Below are 20,216 nucleotides of genomic sequence, written 5' to 3'. Positions count from 1 at the left end.
ACCTGTGAGTGCATCTCTAAACCGCACAACTTAGTTTTAACTGCTTTTGAACTTTAAGTTATATGGTATCAGTGACTGACTTCTTTAGCTAAACACTGTTTTTGAAATTCTTTCATGTTGATGTGTAGGCTATAGTTTATCCTCATTCGTTATAGTGTATGCCACCGTATAAAATTCCATTGATAATGAAATCCATTCCATTATCCATTCTACTTTTCATGGTCACTTGAGATATTTCTAGTGTTTGGCTACTATGAAAAAAGCCACAGTAAATATTCTTACATACCTCTAGTTATGCATGTGCAGAAGTCTTCCTAGGGTCTATATTCAGGAATGCAATAATTGGATGACAGAGTATGTTTATCTTCAATTTACTAGATAATGCCAATTATTTCCAAAATGATGGTATAAATTTTTGCTCCCAGCAGTAGCAGATGAGATTCTCATTGTTCTACATTCTTACCCTTTACATTTTTTGCCAGTTTGATGGGCATGTCATGTAACTCCCTGTAGTTTTAATATGAATTTTCTTGTTTACTAATAAGGCTAGACATATTTTCATGGGTTTATTGGCCATTTGTACTTCTTTTGTGAAGTTTCTACTCTAGTTTTTGTCTATTAAATTGTCTTCCTTTTTCTTATTGATTCTGAGGTTCTTTACATATTTTAAATACTGGTCCTTTGTCAGCTACGTGTTGCAAATATTGTGTCTGTGGTTTGTCTTTTAGCTGTCTTTATGATGTCTATTGATGAAATCTCAATTTTTATAATTTTTATTTTATTTTTAAATTTATAAATAGAGATGGGGGTTTCACTGTGTTGACCAGGCTGGTCTCAAACTCCCGGCCTCAAGTGATCCTCCCATCTCCACCTCCCAATGTGCTAGGATTACAGGCGTGAACCACAATGCCACCAGGAAGTCTCAATTTTTAATGTAGCTTAATCTATAAATCTTTTTATTTATGGCTAGTTTTTTCTCATCTTTAAGAAATTTTTCCCAACTCTGATGAAAAATTTCACTACATTATATTCTAAAGGATTTATAGTTTCACCACGAACATTTGTTTTTAAGCCATACATACATCTTTAATTCAGTTCTGAACATAAAAAATTATATAAAACAGAAAATTCACAAGAGAAATACAAAATACCTCAAAAAATAAAGTAATATTAAATATTCTTAGTATAGCAGAAAGCAAATTAAAACCACTATGTGATATTATTTCTCCCATTTTTATTGGTGAGGATTAAAAGTAACTGCTAAGTAATTTGCTGAATTACTGAAAGATTGTAATACCCAATGCTGTCAATGGTATGAGAAAAATGGTTCCCCTCATTCTTTGTTAGGGAGTATAAATTAGTACAATGTTTCTGGAGGGTAATTTAGGAATTAGTGGAAAAAGCATTTGATGAACATAAATAAACTGACCAACAGTCCATCTAGAAATTAACATTAACATGTTAGTAAAGATATAATTAGTAAAGATATGTGACAAGGATGCCTATTCTATTTTTTTTTTTTTTTTTGAGATGGAGTCTCGCTCTGTTGCCCAGGCTGGAGTGCAGTGGCGCGATCTTGGCTCACTGCAAGCTCCGCCTCCCAGGTTCCCGCCATTCTCCTGCCTCAGCATCCCGAGTAGCTGGGACTACAGGCACCCGCCACTGCGCGCAGCTAATTTTTTGTATTTTTGGTAGAGATGGGGTTTCACCGTGGTCTCGATCTCCTGACCTCGTGATCTGCCCGCCTCGGTCTCCCAAAGTGCTGGTATTACAGGCATGAGCCACCGTGCCCGGCCGCTTATTCTATTGTTATTTACAATAATGAAGCATTCCATGGGGGGGAAAAAATCACAAAAATTTATGAGATTAGTTAAACCATGGTACACTCATACTATGCAATTATGAAGTACGATGTACAGCTATAGTAATTGACATTGAAAAATGTCATCTTTTTAATGCTAAAAACAAAATTCAAAGCATGTAAAGCATGATCTCTATGGTCATAGAAAATGAAAAGATCTATAATGGGATTATGGTTGATTTTTTAATTTATACTTCTCAAAATTATATGAATTCTTTGAAGATATGAATACTTACTAAATTTATAATTGGAAAATAAAATTATTTTAATTAGGTGAAATGTTTCATGAATCAAAAGGCAAACTAAAAACTTCAAGTAATATTTACCATATATAACAACTGGTTACTGTAGTTAATATACAAAGAGTTCTAACAAATGAATAACACTGATAGGAAAATAGGAAGAGACCAAATATAAAAATGTGTTCTCTAAAGAAATAGCAATGATCAGCAAATATATGAAAAATTTCAATCTTGGTTGTAAGTAAAGGATGCATTCTAATTTAATGAAAACCACTTTCTCTATATATACATATATATTTGTGTATATATATTCATACATATATGTCAAATTTGCAAATATTTTAAAAAGAATAAAGACAAAACTCAATTTTGGTGATGGTACATTGGTACGTTTTCTTATAATCCATCAGTTGGAATACAGGTAGAATACAGCCTTTTAGAGGAACAATTGGATAATATACAAGAAACTTAAAAATTCAGACCTTTCTGACCAATAATTTTTATCTACAAATACTTCCTGAGAAAACAGAGTATCAAAGTTTGGGATACTGGAAACCATTTAAATTCCAAATGAAAGCCAGTAGTTGTATACAATAATGCCATTTGGCACAATAATGCCATACGGCTGACAAAAATCATTTTAATTTAACAGGTTTAATGATTTGGAAAAAAGTCTTTATAGTAAATACAAAATTTCAGGACGTAAACTGTAAAATAAGTTCCCCAAATAACCATATTTTGTTAAAATAAGTTTGTATTGAAAAAAGACTCAAAGAAAATAAACTAGCCAGGTTAACATGAACTATCCTTGGATGACAGGATTGCTAGTAGTTTCAGTTTTCTCTTTCATATCAAGCTGAAGCATATGAAAGTGCTAAAAGTCTCCTGTTTTTGGCCCTTAAAAAGAGCAACTATCACATAGTTCAAACTAACACTTTCCTGAATTTTCCTTACTTTCTATAATTAACCTGCCCTACTTTTAAAATCAGAAAAATGACATTAAAGCATTTACCTGTGCTAGAAGGAATAATAATGATTATGATCACGGCTTTTGTAATAAAGTTTTCACATGTATTATTGTATAACAATTATTCTTCTGGCAAAAACAGTTTATAACACTGTGTTCCACAAAGACACATAAAAATATATTTTTTTGGAATCCATAGACATGAAATGAATATTTTAGGAAAGAAATATTAATTGAGTAACAAACAGGATGAATGCAGGTACTGACCAGGAGAAGCCTGGTCACCCCAGTCCTTTCCTGTTTCCCTTGCATTTTCTTCTTTCCTGTCCTCACTGTTCTTCCTTTCCTTCTCCTTCTTTCTTCTTTGTCTCTCCCCTTACCACCTCTTTTCTTCTCACTTGATCTTTTGCTCTAGTTTTTAGTTCTTTTTGCATTTAATTCTTTCAATCTTTGCAATTTATTATTCTAGTAAGAGGCATGAGTTTTTATTCCATGCATGAGAACTGGTTTTATTTAGTTCCAGGGAGTAAAAATTTATCAACTGAAATTCTTCCTGCAAATATCACATTCCTCTGGGTGCTAGGAAACAGCATGAGATCAAATCAGAGGGCCAGGAATCAATTCACAACCGAGAGTATACTGCTTGTTCAGCTGGGAGACACCACTTGGTCCTTGATCTCAAGTTATGTGCTTGTCTTGAAGAAGGGTACAGCAATCTATGTACTCTTTTCACCTAGGTTTCTTGGGTTCTGCATGTGTTCATTAAACAGATCAGAATTAATGGTGGCCTTGGAAGACAGTATTAGCAGCTAACTTGGGGCCACCAGGAAAACGAAGCAATGGCCTCGGATTTAGTGGGACTCAGCCTACATACCATGGCTATTAAATAGTAAACCAGAAAATGAGTGTCTCCCCTTCTGTTTAAAGTGCAAGAGATATAAGGTAAATTAATTGGTGAAAAAAATGCTAGGGCCATTTCAATCACTTAGCAAAAGACATTTTAGAAAAGAATTTCTGACTTCTATTTTTGCTAAGACTGGCAATTACAAAACATACTTTTTTGAACTCTAGCTTTAGAATGCCTGAGTTCCTTCTTAATATTTATTATTTGGAGCTACATGGGAGGACAATTTTGCTAACCTAAAGGTCGGGAATTTGGCAAAGCCGAGCACTGATACTGAAGCGTGTGAAAACTGAGAGCTGTTTATTATCCCTTTTCCTGACCGTAGGTCATTGACTCTGCAAGGCCCTTTCAAAGCACACAGAGAGATTTTGGTTTCTGGGTTGCTGTAACTGACACCAAATCTCCTCTGATAGACAGCTCAGTGCAGGCAGGAAGCACAGCCGGGGGGCTCTCTGCCATTCACGCAAAAGGTCCCAAGCCTGCCCTAGAGAAACTGGCTTATCTTTACTGCATGCACATCAGTATGTTTCATCTAGGCAGCACTTACGTCATTTCCTTTGGCAAGTGAGCAAGAAGCCTTGATTCTCGAAGCATGCCAATTGTAGATCGCCAGTGGTGATTCTCCAGCACAGACATATTCTAGAAAGAAAGAAAATAAGAGTTATAAACGAGAGGGAAGCCAGATACTGATCTTTCATGCTGAACACAGCTCCACGGACGCCAGCATTTTCCCTCCAGTTTGTACCTGATGACACAGAGGCAGACCAGGAAAAAAAAAAAAAACAAAAAAAAAAACCACAAGATAAAACAACCATGAGGTCTAGTCTCAAGGCTATGATGATGATGGGAGAACAGCAGGGCCCGCGGCTGACCCTCTGCTGCAGGGTTGAATGAGGATCTATTTCCGGCATTATTCACTCCTGCCTCTGCCCCTCCTCTTTCAATAGCTCAGTCAGGCAACACTAAATGTAAGAAAGAAAGTGACGCAGTGAAATAGGTAGTAATGGATACCATGACACTATAGGCATAACGTAATCCAAGATTATACTAGCAAACTGAATGGAGGGAAGCCTCACGATCTCTGGTCTAATCTACTGCACTGACCATCATTTCTCAACGCTGATGAGAACCTCCTAAGTCCAAACCTCCAGGGTAGCTGGTGACACATTCAGACTCGTGAGTCGCAGTCATTATGGTTCTGATTTGATAGGCTTGTGGTAATAAATTCATATGTACACTAAGGTTTGAGAACCATTATCTTGCAGGCAGCTCTGCTGGTAATCTTTGTGACCAGCACCTCAGCATTTAGCTGATTAAATCTGAGTTGGAATCTACAATTGCTTCCTTGCTCAATTATCTTAACATTCCTGTCCTTGAGGGAACCTGTGTTATATTCAATCTCTCCCTTGACCTGTTATTTTAAATATGCTTTTTATCTGAACAATTAACCATTTAAATGATGAATATTTCTTATACTTGATTGTGTTTTGTTCTAATTAGGAAACATTATGTCTCTACCATTGACTTCATAGATACAGAATAGAACTCCTCTTGACCTCAGGCAATATTTTGTTTATTCAGTCTCCATTTTGTTTCAAGAGTAGTTATAATCTTATAAAACATACAAAAGGATAGTTGCTATGGTTTGAATGTCCCCTCCAAAACACACGTTGAAACTTAATCCACAATGTGACAGTCTTGAGAGGTGGGGCCTTTAAGAGGTGATTGGATTGTGGAGTAATCTATTCATGGATTAATGGATTAATGGGTTATCTTGGAAGATAAACTGGTAGCTTTATAAGAGAGGAAGAGAGAAGAGCTAACACTTTAGCATGCTCAGCCCCCTCTCTGTGTGATGCCATGAGATGCCTCAGGATTCTGTGCAGAGTTTCCACTAGCAAGAAGACTCTCACCAATATATAGCCCCCTCTATCTTGACCTTCTCAGCCTCCATAACTGTAAGAAATCAATTTTGCTTCCTTGTAAATTACTCAGTTTCAGGTATTCTGTTACAAGCAATAGAAAATGGACTAAGACAATAACATTCAATAAAAAGTTAGAGACACTGTATAATTTCATATATATGAGGTACCTAGAGTAGCCACAGTCTTAGAGACAGAAAGTAGAATGGGGGTTGCCAGGGACTAAGGGGAGGGAGGAACAGGGAATTATTGTTTAATGGGCACACGGTTTAGTTTTGCAAGACGAAAAGAGTTCTAGAGATGGGTGGTGGTGATGATTGCACATTATGAATGTGCTTAATACCACTGAATTGTACACTTGAAAATGGTTAAGATGGTAAATTTTTTTTTTTTTTTTTTTTTTTTTTTTTTTTTTTTTGAGACAGAGTCTCGCTGTCGCCCAGGCTGGAGTGCAGTGGCACGATCTCGGCTCACTGCAAGCTCCGCCTCCCAGGTTCACACCATTCTCCTGCCTCAGCCTCCCAAGTAGCTGGGACTACAGGCGCCTGCCACCTCGCCCGGCTAATTTTTTGTATTTTTAGTAGAGACGGGGTTTCACTGTGTTAGCCAGGATGGTCTCGATCTCCTGACCTCTTGATCCGCCCACCTTGGCCTCCCAAAGTGCTGGGATTACTGGCATGAGCCACCGCGCCCGGCCTAAGATGGTAAATTTTATATTGCGTGTATTTTACCACAATTAAACCAAAAGTAAGGGAAAAGAAGCAAGGAAAATAATATGGTGACAAAATGGAGTCAGAAGTGAGGCTAAAAACCATCCCATTATATTATGCCCCTACTGTATCTGAGCCACCCATATAATGTTCAACTTTTTCAGCAAATGAGGAAAGAGAATCTCTGTTAGTGACACAATCAATCAATGCTCCATTAGGAAAACACAAGTCAGGAAAGCTGCAACTATTCTTGATTCTAAAACTATTCTTGATTCTAAAACTATTCTTGATTCTAAAACCACACACTCATTTATCTCTAAGACTTTGTTATGAGGTAAGTTTCACGAGGATGAGTCTCATATCCATCTTCTGTAGAGTCTGTCCTATTGCTATTCATTTCACTAATTGCCAAGGAGTCATTATTCTTTATTTACCACTTGACCATGTTTGAAGCAGTAATGAAATTTTGTTACTTTTATCAACTGGTCTATTATTTCCTTTTGGGCATGAGCCGCACACAACAAAAGAGAAGGTTGATTGAAAATCACATGCTAGACTAATTTGTTTTGATTGTAAAGATTTAGGAGAGAAGAGTGATAGATTAGTGTGATGTAACAGATGTTCAATCCTGCAATGACATTTAATTCAGTTGCTCATGAGTTCACTTGCAAGACTAATTCAAGTAGATGTGGACATGAGTGCCCTCCCATGAGTTTTTCAAGGGCCAGAAAGCTGTAACAAGACCTGATGATAAATGACACCATATCCCCATGTAGTGGAACAAAAATGTCTGGAAGATGGCCTTAAGCATGGTGATGTATGCCAGCCTGACTTAACATCTTCATTAATAATCTTCCTGAAGACAGAATAAAAGGATACTTACGAAATTTGCTGGTGAAATCGTATTTTGAGATGAGCACTAGGGAAATGCTAGAAAATTGGGTTAGCTTGGAAGCTGGTACAGATTAAAAGACAATAGAGTAGATGATTGCAAACACAGCCTTTGTGGAAGAGTCATTATGCATGAAAGCATGTTTTGGCCAGAACTGCGGTGGAAATAGGGGCACCATGGTGGATTCCAGAGACTAAGAAAAGAAGAACAGCATAGAGAGGAGAGACTAACATTTATCAAACAGTAACTCTGTGCCAGGCACTTTCCATGCCCTCATCTAAACCTCACTTACCCCTCCACTATTTTGATCATGAATTCATAGGTCATAAAAAACTCAGGTTGCTTAGGGAGGCCACACAGCTAGTGAGTAGCTGAGGAAGGCCTCACCCATGCCTGCAGACTCAAACCTAAGCTCTGCATACAGCCCTTGCTGCCTCCCAAGAATTTTCTCTGTGCTACCACATCCAAGCATCAGAAGCCTGAAATTTACAAGCTGATAAATACCTGGAATTATACTGAGTTTGCCAAAATTACCTATAGTTGTTGCTCAAAAAAAACCTAAGGTTGATTGTTCTAGTTAGATGTTAGTTTCTAAACCCACATTGGAATTCTTGCATTTACCTCTGAATCTGGTTCTATTGCTAAAAATCTTGTGGTTTGAATAATGACTGAGTAGATTTAGGTTGTCTTGGGGGAGAACTCATTGTTCACTCTCAACCCTCATCTCCAATCAGTGTCTGAATCCTTTTGGTTTTTCCTACGTAGTGTCACTTGTGCCCAATCATTCCTTTCATAGAAGCCACCCTATTTCAGAGTTTTACCATCCTTTTTCATTGTTTTTCTTCAAGTCATCCTCCTTACAGCTGCCAGAATGTGACCTGTTTATTTGACAACATTTTCTACATTCTCCCTAATCACTGGTTGAAACAAAAATATTTATCAATCATCCACTAATATGCCAGGTTCTGTGGTGTGCACTGGGGATCCAAGGATAAATGGGACAAAATCTCTGCTCTCAAGGAGCTTGTTGGCCTTTGGTATGATCATGCTATCCACCTCCCCCAGCGCCCTGTTCCAAACCCCACAGTGGATCCCTGTAAGACAAATTAAGTCGAATTCCTTAGCTTGACATTCAATGCTTTATGAAATTGTCCCAACTATCACTTTGTTCATAAATGTCTGAGATAACTCAATACCTTTACCTCTCTTTTCCAACAAAGCTCTTATAGTCCAAACAAATATGTTAGTAAGACTATAACTTACATAAATATTACATTATTAATATATGATGGTGTCCTTTCCTTTTGCTAACTCTAATACTTTCCAAGGTGGTTTATTATCTGCAAACACCTCTTTCTCTATGTTCACTTATCAAACCAGCCCCTGTCTTTCAAAATTCACTTCAAATACTCCACAAGGCCATCTGGAATCATTCCAGGCAAAGGCAAATGTGCTTTCTTCTGAGTCTTATACTCATTTTGAATTTTTCTCTGGCATTCTGGAAGTCCTGTGTCCTATTAAACTCAGTCCCATTGATGTGTATTAGAGTTCTTTATCTTTTACTACATTATAAGCTAGGTATGAGTAGGCAGCCAACCTTGTTCCTTTTGTGTCCACTCAAATCTATGCCTCACACAGTTTCTATAAATTTGCTAAGTAAGAGAACAAATTACTTGATTTCATTCAACAAATATATTGAGCACTTACTGTGTTCTAGGCACTGTGATATGTGCTAGGAATACATCAGTGAACAAAACAGACAAGAAACTAGTGGTGGTAGAGATGGTGTATTGTCCGTTTTCATGCTGCTGATAAAGACATACCCGAGACTGGGCAATTTACCAAAGAAAGAGGTTTAATGGACTTACAGTTCCACATGGCTGGGGAAGCCTTACAATCATGGTGGAAGGCAAGGAGGAGCAAGTCACATCTTACATGGATGGTAGCAGGTGAAGAGAGAGAGCTTGTGCGGGAGAACTCCCCTTTATGAAACCATCATATCTTGTGAGACTTATTATCACGAGAAGGGCATGAGAAAGACCTGCCCCCATGATTCAATTACCTCCCACTCTTCCCTCCCACGACACAGAATTTAAAATGAGATTTGGGTGGGGACACAGCCAAACCATATCAGATGGGGAGAGACAGGCAATAAACCATAAACATAATAAATACTTTCATGCTGGAAAGAGTTGGATAGCATGTTAGAAGATAGTAAATGCATGGAGAGAAGAGCAGAATGGTGGGCATCTGAGAGTCCCCACTTTCAGATATAGTCGGGGCTGGTAAGGTAGTCATGGGGAAAGGTGAGATTTGAGCAAAAGCTTGAAGGCAGGAGGGAGTTAGTCATTCCTGTCTGGTGGAAGAGCATTCTAAAGAGAACAGCTGGAGCAAAGGCCTCAAGGGAGGAGCTAACAGCTGTGAGGTCAATGCACAGCAAGAGAGGGGAAGTAAGAAGTCAGTGAGGTCATGAGACACCAGACCAGGCACAGCCTTCTGGCAATTACAAACATTTGGTTTTTATTTTGAGAGAAATAAGGAGCCACTGCAAGGGTTTGGGAGGAGTAAAATTATATGACTTACATTTAAATAAGGCCACTTTTGGTGTATGTTGACAACAGACTTTGGTAGGGGTAAGGGGAGAAACAGGTTGAAATGGTTTGTATCTGTGTCTCCAGCCAAATCTCATGTTCAATTGTAATCTCCAATAGTGGAGATGGGGCCTGGTGAGAGGGGATTGGATTATGAGTGTGGTTTCTCATGAATGGTTTGGCACCATCCCCTTGATGCTGTTCTTGTAGTAGTGAGTTCTTATGAGATCTGCTTGTTTAAAAGTGTGTAGCACCTTGCCCTCACTCTCTCTCTTGCTCCTGCTCTAGCCGTGTGAGGTGCCTACTCCCTTTGCCATCTGCCATGACTGTAAATTTCCTAAGGTCTCCCCAGAAGCCAAGCAGATGCCAGCATCATGCTTCCTGTACATCCTGTGGAACAATAAGCCAATTAAACCTCTTTATAAATTATCCAGTCGCAGGTATTTCTTTATAGCAATATGAGAAGGGACTAATATACAAGTGGAAGGCTGTTGGGGACAATAGCACTCATCCAGGTAAGAGGTGATGGAGATGTGGATGGGGGAGGTAGCGGCAGAGGTGGTGAGAGGTGGTTGATTTCTGGGTCTGCAGGATGATTCCATTGTTTCTGGTATGAGCACAGAAGGATGGAGTGCCCATTAACCATGATGGGAAAGCTTCAGTGGAGCAGGTGTAGAGTTCAGTGTGGGACATGGGGAATTTGAGGTGCCATTAGACACATGGCAGCACAGTGGGGATATCAAATAACCAAAGCAGTAACAACAATAAAAGGAAAACACAATGGTCATGTAAGTGCTGTAGTAATTGGTGGGTTAGAGGAAGAATGTTACATAAAGGGAAGGATCACACCAAGTCATCATTTTGATGGCCTTAGCTTTAAGATTAAGCATCAGGTATGACAGAGACTCCTGTTTGTTCATCCCATTTATCTGATTTCCTTTCTTCCTTACTCACAGAACCTCAGTTTTTAAGTGGGCTTATGGCTATTCAGAATAAAGACAGCATTTCTCAGCCTGCTTTACAACTAGGTGGGATCATTTGATGAAGTTCTGATCTACTAAATGTTAGCAGAAGTGTTGTGTGAGATTTCCAGGAAGGTTGTTTAAACCAAAGGTGGACTCATCTGAGAGAGGCTTCTTTTGCTTTTCCCCATTCTATCTTCTCACTGGAATGCAGCAGGAATGGTTTGACCTCCAGCAGATACCTTGGGCGAGGAGGACAAGTGCCCTACCCAACAGATGACAGATTGTAGAACTAAAAGGATCCTGGGTCTCTAATGATTTTGTGGAGCTATTGTGCCTTCCTTGGACTTCCAGCTGCCCAACTTTTATGAAGGTTAGGAATAAACTTCTATCTTGTTTAAATCACAAATACACCAAGTTGATTTAAAGTTAATTTGTCTTCCATGTCATCCTGAAAGAGCTAATGAGAGAGGGCCTTTTCAATATCTTGATTTATAATAAGGCTTGGTTTGGGCATAGGAAATGATAATAAAGGATTACATAACTCCAAAAAAGAGTGAGGAGAATCTCCCTAATAAAGTTGGAAACACACATACACACACACACAACCCTATCTACTTATTTCTGAGACAAATCATTGATCCGCTTGGAAAGCCTTTCCTGGTTCTCTCAACAGAACTGACAACTTCCTCTTCCAGACCTCCTACACCCACGGGAAACTTCTATCCTAGTGTCTACAACACCTTGTAACAACTTTGTTCACTGGCCTTGCTCCCACATGTCAGTGGTCTGCTCATTCAGTGAATTTTGAAAAACTATACTTTCCTCACACTTTTCAGAGTTGATATCTAAACTTTCAAAAATCATAAATATAAGTGGTTACAAAAGATGTAATGTCCAGTGTATTAGTGAATGTTGGTAGTTTAATATAAACTTACTATATCACTCTTCTGGGCATTAAATGTGTCTAGAGGAACCTAATAACAATGGCATTTAATACCCATTCAGCACCCACTGAAAAAAACCCACATGAATAATTTAACTTATTATTTAAGTCAGAAATATTAAATAAATTCTTTTCCCTCTAGAGCTTATATTTTCATTCTATTTCTCCATAGATTTTTATTTTAATGTAACATAATTTTACATGTGAAAATCTTTTATTGTCACCCTATCATATTTCTCTGCAACAAAAGTCTAAATTGAAATTTGATTTAAAAAAAATTTCGTAATATCAGGCCGTAAGTACTAAATATTTTTCCAGCTTCAGTTTATAGTGTAATTCTTATCAGTAACTCATTGGTCAAAACACACGTTTACTGCAAATTTGGAAAGAATAATTATGCCCAAGAATAATAATTTATTGGCCATGTGTCTATGAGATGGATGGGGGAGTTATCATATCTCAGTTGCAGGAGACTTCCTTTAACATTTTTAATTGCTCCTGCTATGGTTTGCTCTGTCCTCATCCAAACTCATCTTGAATTGTAGTTCCCATAATCCCTACATGTGATGGGAGGGACCTGGTGAGAGGTAATTGAATCATGGTGGTGGTCCCCCAACCTGTTCTCATGACAGTGAGTGAGATCTCATGAGATCTGATGGCTTTATAAGGGGCTTTATCCCTTTTGCTTGGCACTTCTCCTTCCTGCCACCATGTGAAGAAGGATGTGTTTGCCTCCCCTTCTGCTATGATGGTAAGTTTCCTGAGGCCTCCCCAACACTGTAGAGCTGTGAGTCAATTAAACCTCTTTATAAATTACCCAGTCTCCAGTATGTCCTTATAGCAGCATGAGAATGGACTAATATGGTACTGAGAGTTGGGTGCTGCTATAAAGATACCTGAAAATGTGGAAGTGACTTTGGAACTGGGGAACAGGCAGATGTTGGAACAGTTTGGAGGGCTCAGAAGAAGACAGGAAAATGTGGGAAAGTTTGGAACTTCCTAGAGACTTGTTGCATGGCTTTGCCCAAAATGCTGATAGTGATATGGACAATAAAGTCTAGGCTGAGGTGGTCTCAGATGAAGATGAAGAACTTTTTGGGAACTGGAATAAAAGTGACTCTTGCTGTGCTTTAGCAAAGAGACTGGTGGCATTTTGCCCCTGTTCTAGAGATCTGTGGAACTTTGAACTTGAGAGAGATGATTTAGGGTATCTGACAGAAGAAATTTCTAAGTGGCAAAGCATTCAAAGGGAAGCAGAGCATAAAAGTTTGGAAAATGTGTAGGCTGATGATGTAATAGAAAAGAAAAACCCATTTTCTGGGGAGAAATTCAAGCCAGCTGCAGACATTTGCATAAGTAACAAGCCAAATGTTAATCACCAAGACAATGGGGTAAATGTCTCCAAGGCACGTCTAAGACCTCCATGGCAGCCTGAACCATCACAGGCCTGGAGGCCTGGGGAGGTAAAAATGGTTTCCTGGGCCAGGGCCTAGGGCCCCCCAGCTCTGTGCAGCCTTGGGACATGGTGCCCTGCCTCCCAGCTGCTTCAGCTCTAGCTGCGGCTAAAAGGGGCCAAGGTGTAGCTCAGGCCATTGCTTCGAAGGTGCAACCCCAAGCCTTAGTGACTTCCACATGGTGTTGAGCTTGTGGGTGCACAGAAGTCAAGAATTGAGGTTTGAGAACCTCCACCTAGATTTCAAAGGATGTACGGAAATGCCTGTATGTCCAGGCGTAAGTTTCTGTAGGGGCAGAACCCTCATGGAAAACCTCTGCTAGGGCAGTGCAGAAGAGAAATGTAGGATTGGAGCACCCACACAGAGTCCCCACTGGGACACTGTCTAGTGGAGCTGTGAGAAGAGGGCCACTGTCTTCCAGACCCCAGAATGGTAGATCCACCTATAGCTTGCACCTGTGTACCTGGAAAAGCCACAGACACTCAATGCCATCCTGTGAAAGCAGCTGGGAAGGGGGTTGTACCCTGCAAGGCCACAGGAATGGAGCTGCCCAAGGCATGGGAGCCCACCTGTTGCATCAGTGTTACCTAGATGTGAGACACGGAGTCAAAGGAGATCATGTTGGAACTTGAAGGTTTAATGACTGCCCTGTTGGATTTTGGACTTGCATGGGGCCTGTAGCCCTTTTATGTTGGCCAATTTCTCCCATTTGGAATGGGTGTATTTACCCCATGCCTGTGACCCCATTGTATCTAGGAAGTAACTAACTTGCTGTGATTTTACAGGCTCCTAGGTAAAAGGGACTTGCTGTATCTCAGATGAGACTATGGACTTGGACTTTTGGGTTAATGCTGGAATGAGTTAAAACTTTGCGGAGTGTTGGAAAGATATGACTATGTTTTGAAATGTGAGGACATGAGATTTGGGAGGGGCTGGGGGCAGAATGATATGTGACTGTGTCCCTATCCAAATCTCATCTTGAATTGTAGTTCCCATAATCCCTACATGTGATGGGAGGGAACTGGTGGGAGGTAATTGAATCATGGGGGTGGTCCCCCATGCTGTTCTCGTGATAGTGCATGAGTTCTCATTACATCTCATGGTTTTATAAGGGTTTTTTTCCCTTTTGCTCAGCACTTCTCCTTCCTGCCACCACGTGAAGAAGGACATGTTTGCTTCCCCTTCTGCTATGATTGTAAGCTTCCTGAGGCCTCCCCAGCCCTGCAGAACTGTGAGTCAATTAAACCTCTTTCCTTTTTAAATTACCCAGTCTCAGATGTGTCCTTATAGGAGCGTTGAGTATGGACTAATATAGTTCCTTGCTATTTTTATACCTAGGTCAGTATGAAATATAACTTAGAATGAGTCAGACATGTGTCTGTCTTTTGTAAAGTGGAAATAGGTTGACCGTGAAAGTTAAGTGGAAAAGTGGAACTGGCTTCACTGCCCTGCAAGCACATTCCAGGCAGGTCAGTTTAAGGACCTAAAAATGGATTCTGTTAACACTATTTATGCCTGTGTACCCCTTGCAAAGTCTTCACATATCCCCATGGGCACACATACCCTGTGTGAAAACTGTGGCCATATGTGACTGTTATTGAGGGCAGGTGGTGTGTCGTATTCATCTTTGTGCCATGGTATGTGGCACTGTGCCACTTAAATAGGTAAATATTTGTTGAATGGGTACTGAGTAATTGATACCCCAAACCCCAAAGTTCAGTAGCTGCAAAAGTTAAAAGAACTGTTAAAAGAAAAAGAGTCCTATCTGAATTTTTGGTCAATAGCTGATAGAAGCCAGATTTAGAATCTTCTGTAGTGAAATCCTTAGACTTAGGTAAAATCCAAAGAAATTTTAAAATTATTACTGCAATTGGTTCCCTCCCACTGCTGATTCACAGACAACCAGGATTAGGTAAATGACTCAAGAAATAACATGTATCAGCTTGCATTTGTGAATTCCAAGATGCAATGAGAAGATCATTCCAAGAATTTTTAATCATTGCTACTCCTTCTGCATGGTGTACTTTCTGTGTATTCTTAGTAAGACTGCAATAATAAGCAGGAGAAGCTATTAAATATTCCCTGGACATCAGAACTGTTCTGGATATTGAGGATATCACAATGAATGAGTTAGGTAACCAGAAATGTACTGTCTTTCAGTGAAGTGGACATCTAATCAGGCAATAGCGATTGCAGTGACACATACCGTGATAAGGGAAGTAAGAGAGTACTGGAAAATCTCATAGGAGGGGCTTGTAAGATGGACTTTTGGAGAAAAAGAAGGCTTTCAGGAGGGAAATATGTCCAAATTGAGATCAAAAGGATGAGCAAGTAAGAAAGGAATCAGCGAGTACAGACAACATACTCTATTGTATATTATATTTGAGTAAAATATACCATGGAATACTACATTTTATTCAAATAGGCAGAAGGAAGAGCATGGGTGTGAAGATCTGTAAGCAAGAGGGATACTTTATATCTTTGTCTTGTTTTGTTTTTATCTATGAATTATCACTTTCTAATAGAAGACATATTTTACTTACTTTCTGTTTCCCTTAGAAAAAAGCAGACTTTTTTGTTTTGTTCATCTTCTATACTCACACCTAGCATGTATTCAGCATGCCATATGTATCTGCTGAATGGATAAAGAATTGAGTGATATGTCTGGGAAACTGGAAGTTCAGCCTCGATGCACAGAAGCCTGGGAGGGGAATGGTGGGAAGTGAGGCTGGAAGGAATGGCAGGGGTCAGATCAGAATGGGGATGGTAAATTGTGTTAAGTCATTTGGACTCAATCCTGAGGCATGGTAGGGTTTTAAGCAGGAATCGATTTGGTCAGATTTGAGTTTCAGGAAACTTTCTGTCTTCATAGTGGAAAAAGGGCTGAAACCAGGCAAGGCTGAGAGTAGGTGGATGAGAGGATTATGCTGGTGTGCCCTAAACTAGGGGAGAGGCAAGGGGTGGTGAGCAGGCTTGCATACACTGGGGTTTTTTAGTGAATTGCCAGAGATAAGAATGCTCTATCCTCCCTAGCAAGAAGCAGCTCTACTCCTACAGACTCATCTTTCACAGAGGCTCAATGACTCGTATCAACCAAAGGTAGACAGAGAAAAAGAAGAAAAGCATCAGAAATGGTCATGGAGATCTAAACACGTGGTGAGAGGATACCATTTAATATCCTTTGAAACCCTCACCGGTTCTAGAATACCACGTCAGGTACCATGTCCGTCTGTCTTTAAGAAGTATCGGTTCAGTAATTTCACATTATCCTGATGACAATGTGTTCTAGTGGCTCAAACTCTTCCTACTTGCAGTTTTAAGAGTAATCTTCATCTTAAAGTTGAAGGAGTAAGCATCTACCTTTGTGACAATAAAAACTATTAGAACTTTAATTTGAAAAAAACAAAACCCTTCGAACTTCTAAGGCAAAACCTTCATTTCCCTTTGTGCCTGAATTATCAAGTATTTTTCACCCTAAAAACAAAACAATCCCTTTGTTTGCTAATCGCGCACCTGGTCTTTAATACACCACCAACACAGGTTTTCAAATTAAGTCAAGAGGGTATTTGGCAAATAGAATCTGGCAGAGCAGAGTTGCTATCATACAAGGCAGATTTAAACTGTTTTTCCCTCTATTTATTGGATACTTTCTTTGATTAAAATACTTCAAATGATGATGATAAACTGAATCTGGGGTACAACAGGAACCAAAGTTAATTGAACATTTTAAATCCAGAGGATACAGAAAGAAAAACAACAGGAACATTGTCTGTGTTTTCATTTTTAATTGCTCATGAAACAAGGTGCAAGACTTTAGGAGATAATGGAGGCTGCTGAGTTCTTCCCTAACAAGCCAATGGTCTCCTTGGTAACACTATGAGAGCCCCAGCCTAGGAGGTCTCAGTGGAATAGAAGCTCCTTGAGTCCTAAACAAGACCTTGGCCCTTGAAGAAACGATAGCACTGCCTTGTTTACTGCCTGTTTGAAGATGTCGTTCTCTTGTTTGTTCTGCATCTGCCCAAGATAGCTGAGAGCAGGGAGCAGGGATGCCAATTGCTGTCTGTAGGGAAGGCTGGGGTTCAGATTGGGGACGGCAGAAACTTTATGGAACAGAAAGTCCAATTTGAGGCTCCTTTTATAATTTTAGCACTACTTTCCAAAAACACCTTTCATACTGTAGAAATTGTGAGCTTATGTTAGTCTTTGCAGATGTTTGTTTGAGGAGGGGGGTCATAGGACCACGTGGAAGGAATATTCCTCCTGGATGGGTCAACTTCATGTTTGTGATTCAGACTCATTAAGAATAAAAAGTGGGCCGGGTGCGGTGGCTCATGCCTGTAATCCCAGCATTTTGGGAGGCCGAGGTGGGCGGATCACGAGGTCGGGAGATCGAGACCATCCTGGCTAACACAGTGAAACCCTGTCTCTACTAAAAATACAAAAAATTAGCCAGGCGAGATGGCGGGCGCCTGTGGTCCCAGCTACTCGGGAGGCTGAGGCAGGAGAATGGCGTGAACCCCGGGGGGTGGAGCCTGCAGTGAGCCGAGATCGCGCCACTGCACTCCAGCCTGGGTGACAGCGAGACCCTGTCTCCAAAAAAAAAAAAAAAAAAAAAAAAAGAATAAAAAATGGTTCAAAATGCTGATCCCCCTCTAAGTGCTTGCGATAAATGACTAAGAAAACTGATTATAAACTTCTGCAAGACATTATAGAATGTAATAAATATAATGTTTATGGGACAATTTTTTAAAGTCATTATTTTAAGGATGCTGTGTCATGAGTAAATGTTAGAGTCCATGTTGTTGGACTCTATTGAAAGGAGTTAAATTTAAAATTGAACTGAAAGTTGTTCCTTTACAATTTATAATCACCAATGTTGTACGTAACTTAATGCTTACTTTGCACAATTGCTAAGCCCACCATTAAATTTGTGTGTGTGGGGTTGGAGGGTGAAGGAACAGAAAGTAAATTCTTGGTTCTGTTTCTTACATGCTGTTCTTCCTCCCAGTCCACCCTGGACACCTGGACTGCTTCCAGTCTGATGAGAGAGGTGCCAAGTAGAAGTGCCTTCAGTGCCTTCATGTTGAATTTGGTTGGCAGTTCAGCGAGTGAGTCTGGCCCAGAGAACAGACCATGGGAGGGAGCCCTCTGACCTGGCCTTCACTCCAGCTGCCCTGCTCTCTCTTTATCTCAGGGCAGAATAACAGGCTGGATGTTATGCAATGATCCTCTTATTTATTAGAACTAAAAGAGCATAGCCAACAGAAGGAGGGAGAGGAAGCCCTCTTCCATTTTATCTCATTTATAGTAAGTCTGGATTGTAGCAAAGTCATGCACAGCGTGTTCCCCAAGCCACATAATTCCTGGCACATCCTGTCTATGGTATTCTTGTTGACCAAATGTGCACGTGTGCATGCATAATTTTTGTGTATATATGTACATATATATATTTTTTCATTCATTACCATGGTTCTTAACATTTTCAGAATCTGCAACTTATTTTAAAATTTGATAAGAGTAAGTTATAGACCCTCTCTCTAGAAAAATGTGCATGCAAACATCCTATGAAAATTTGCAAATAGCTCCCTGAAAGCCCATTTGTGTCTCAGCAAACAGGCCCTTGAGAGGCTAAAAGGCTACATTTCCGAAGATTTTTAAATACCATGTGTTTTTAATGGGTTTGCTCAGCTTATGTATTATGTAACGTGATTTTTTCCTTTGATATTGAAAACTTGAAGATTTCTGCCAGTTCCTCATCTATAACTTAATGCAGAGTAAAGATTTCTTGATCCAGGTCATGTCCTGTACAACTAATCTGAAGTTACTACAAAAGAGAGCATATGCACTGAATCATGATATGCACAAGACACTGATCAGAGACAGGGCTGTAGATGGCAGGACCATACTCGGCTAAAGGCCACTGGACATTCCATTTTCAGTTATTCTGGAGTTGTGGAATTTAATCCCAAAAGTACATCAGCTCATCCTGACTCTAATGCCCTCTTTTCATCTCAGCTATTAAAAATGTTACTCACACTTTAAGGCCCAGTTTATAGCATTCTTTTTCTATGTTCTTTTTTTTTCCCGCTGAAACTATCTGCAGAATCAGTTTCTCTTTCCCCCCTCTTCCCATCACATTTGTTTGTAGCTAAATACTTTAAAGTATCTACCAAGCCTCTCACACTTTAGAGCACTTTTCTTTTTCTTTGAGACAGAGTCTCCCTCTGTTGCCCAAGCTGGAGTACAGTGGCGCCATCTTGGCTCACTTCAACCTCTGCCTCCAGGGTTCAAGTGATTCTCCTGTCTCAGCCTCCCAAGTAGCTGGGATTACAAGCATGTGCCACGACGCCCAGCTAATTTTTGTATTTTTAGTAGAGACGGGGTTTCACCATGTTGGCCAGGCTGTCCAACTACTGACCTCAAGTGATCCGCCTGCCTCAGCCTCCCAAACTGCTGGGATTACAGGTGTGAGCCGCTGTGCCTGGCCTCGATCACTTTTCTAGAACCCTCTTGTCTGCCTCACTACAATAGGAGCATTGTAGGAGAGCTGTTAGTTTCTTGTATGTGGTAGGTGATCAATATGAATTTCAGAGGCAGTATGCATAGTTCTTAGGCACTTTGGCTCTGGAAACAAAAAGTTGAGTTCTAATTCCAGTTCTATTAATTATCTGTTTTCAGGAAAAATACTTACGTTTCCCAAGTATCAATTTTCCATTCTGTGGAAAATAGGTATGATAATAGTACCCATCTCACTGGGCTATTGTA

The 20,216-nt window shown here is 39.8% G+C and overlaps 1 protein-coding gene across 2 annotated transcripts in view; it reads right to left on the bottom strand.

Moving 5' to 3' along the window:
- PDE7B (phosphodiesterase 7B) overlaps positions 1 to 20,216 on the bottom strand; it is a 344,692-nt gene that overhangs the window by 17,545 nt on the left and 306,931 nt on the right. For both annotated transcript variants that reach the window (XM_030809727.1, XM_030809726.1), the window contains one exon: positions 4,522 to 4,613. In XM_030809727.1, coding sequence (XP_030665587.1) covers positions 4,522 to 4,613 — 92 coding nt within the window. The remainder of the gene's footprint in view (positions 1 to 4,521; positions 4,614 to 20,216) is intronic.

The sequence above is a fragment of the Nomascus leucogenys genome, chromosome 3 (genome assembly GCF_006542625.1).
Source record: "Nomascus leucogenys isolate Asia chromosome 3, Asia_NLE_v1, whole genome shotgun sequence".
NCBI classification, from domain to species: Eukaryota; Metazoa; Chordata; class Mammalia; order Primates; family Hylobatidae; genus Nomascus; species Nomascus leucogenys.
Note: the sequence above shows the minus strand (reverse complement) of the source record. Positions and strands in the feature narration are given on the sequence as shown.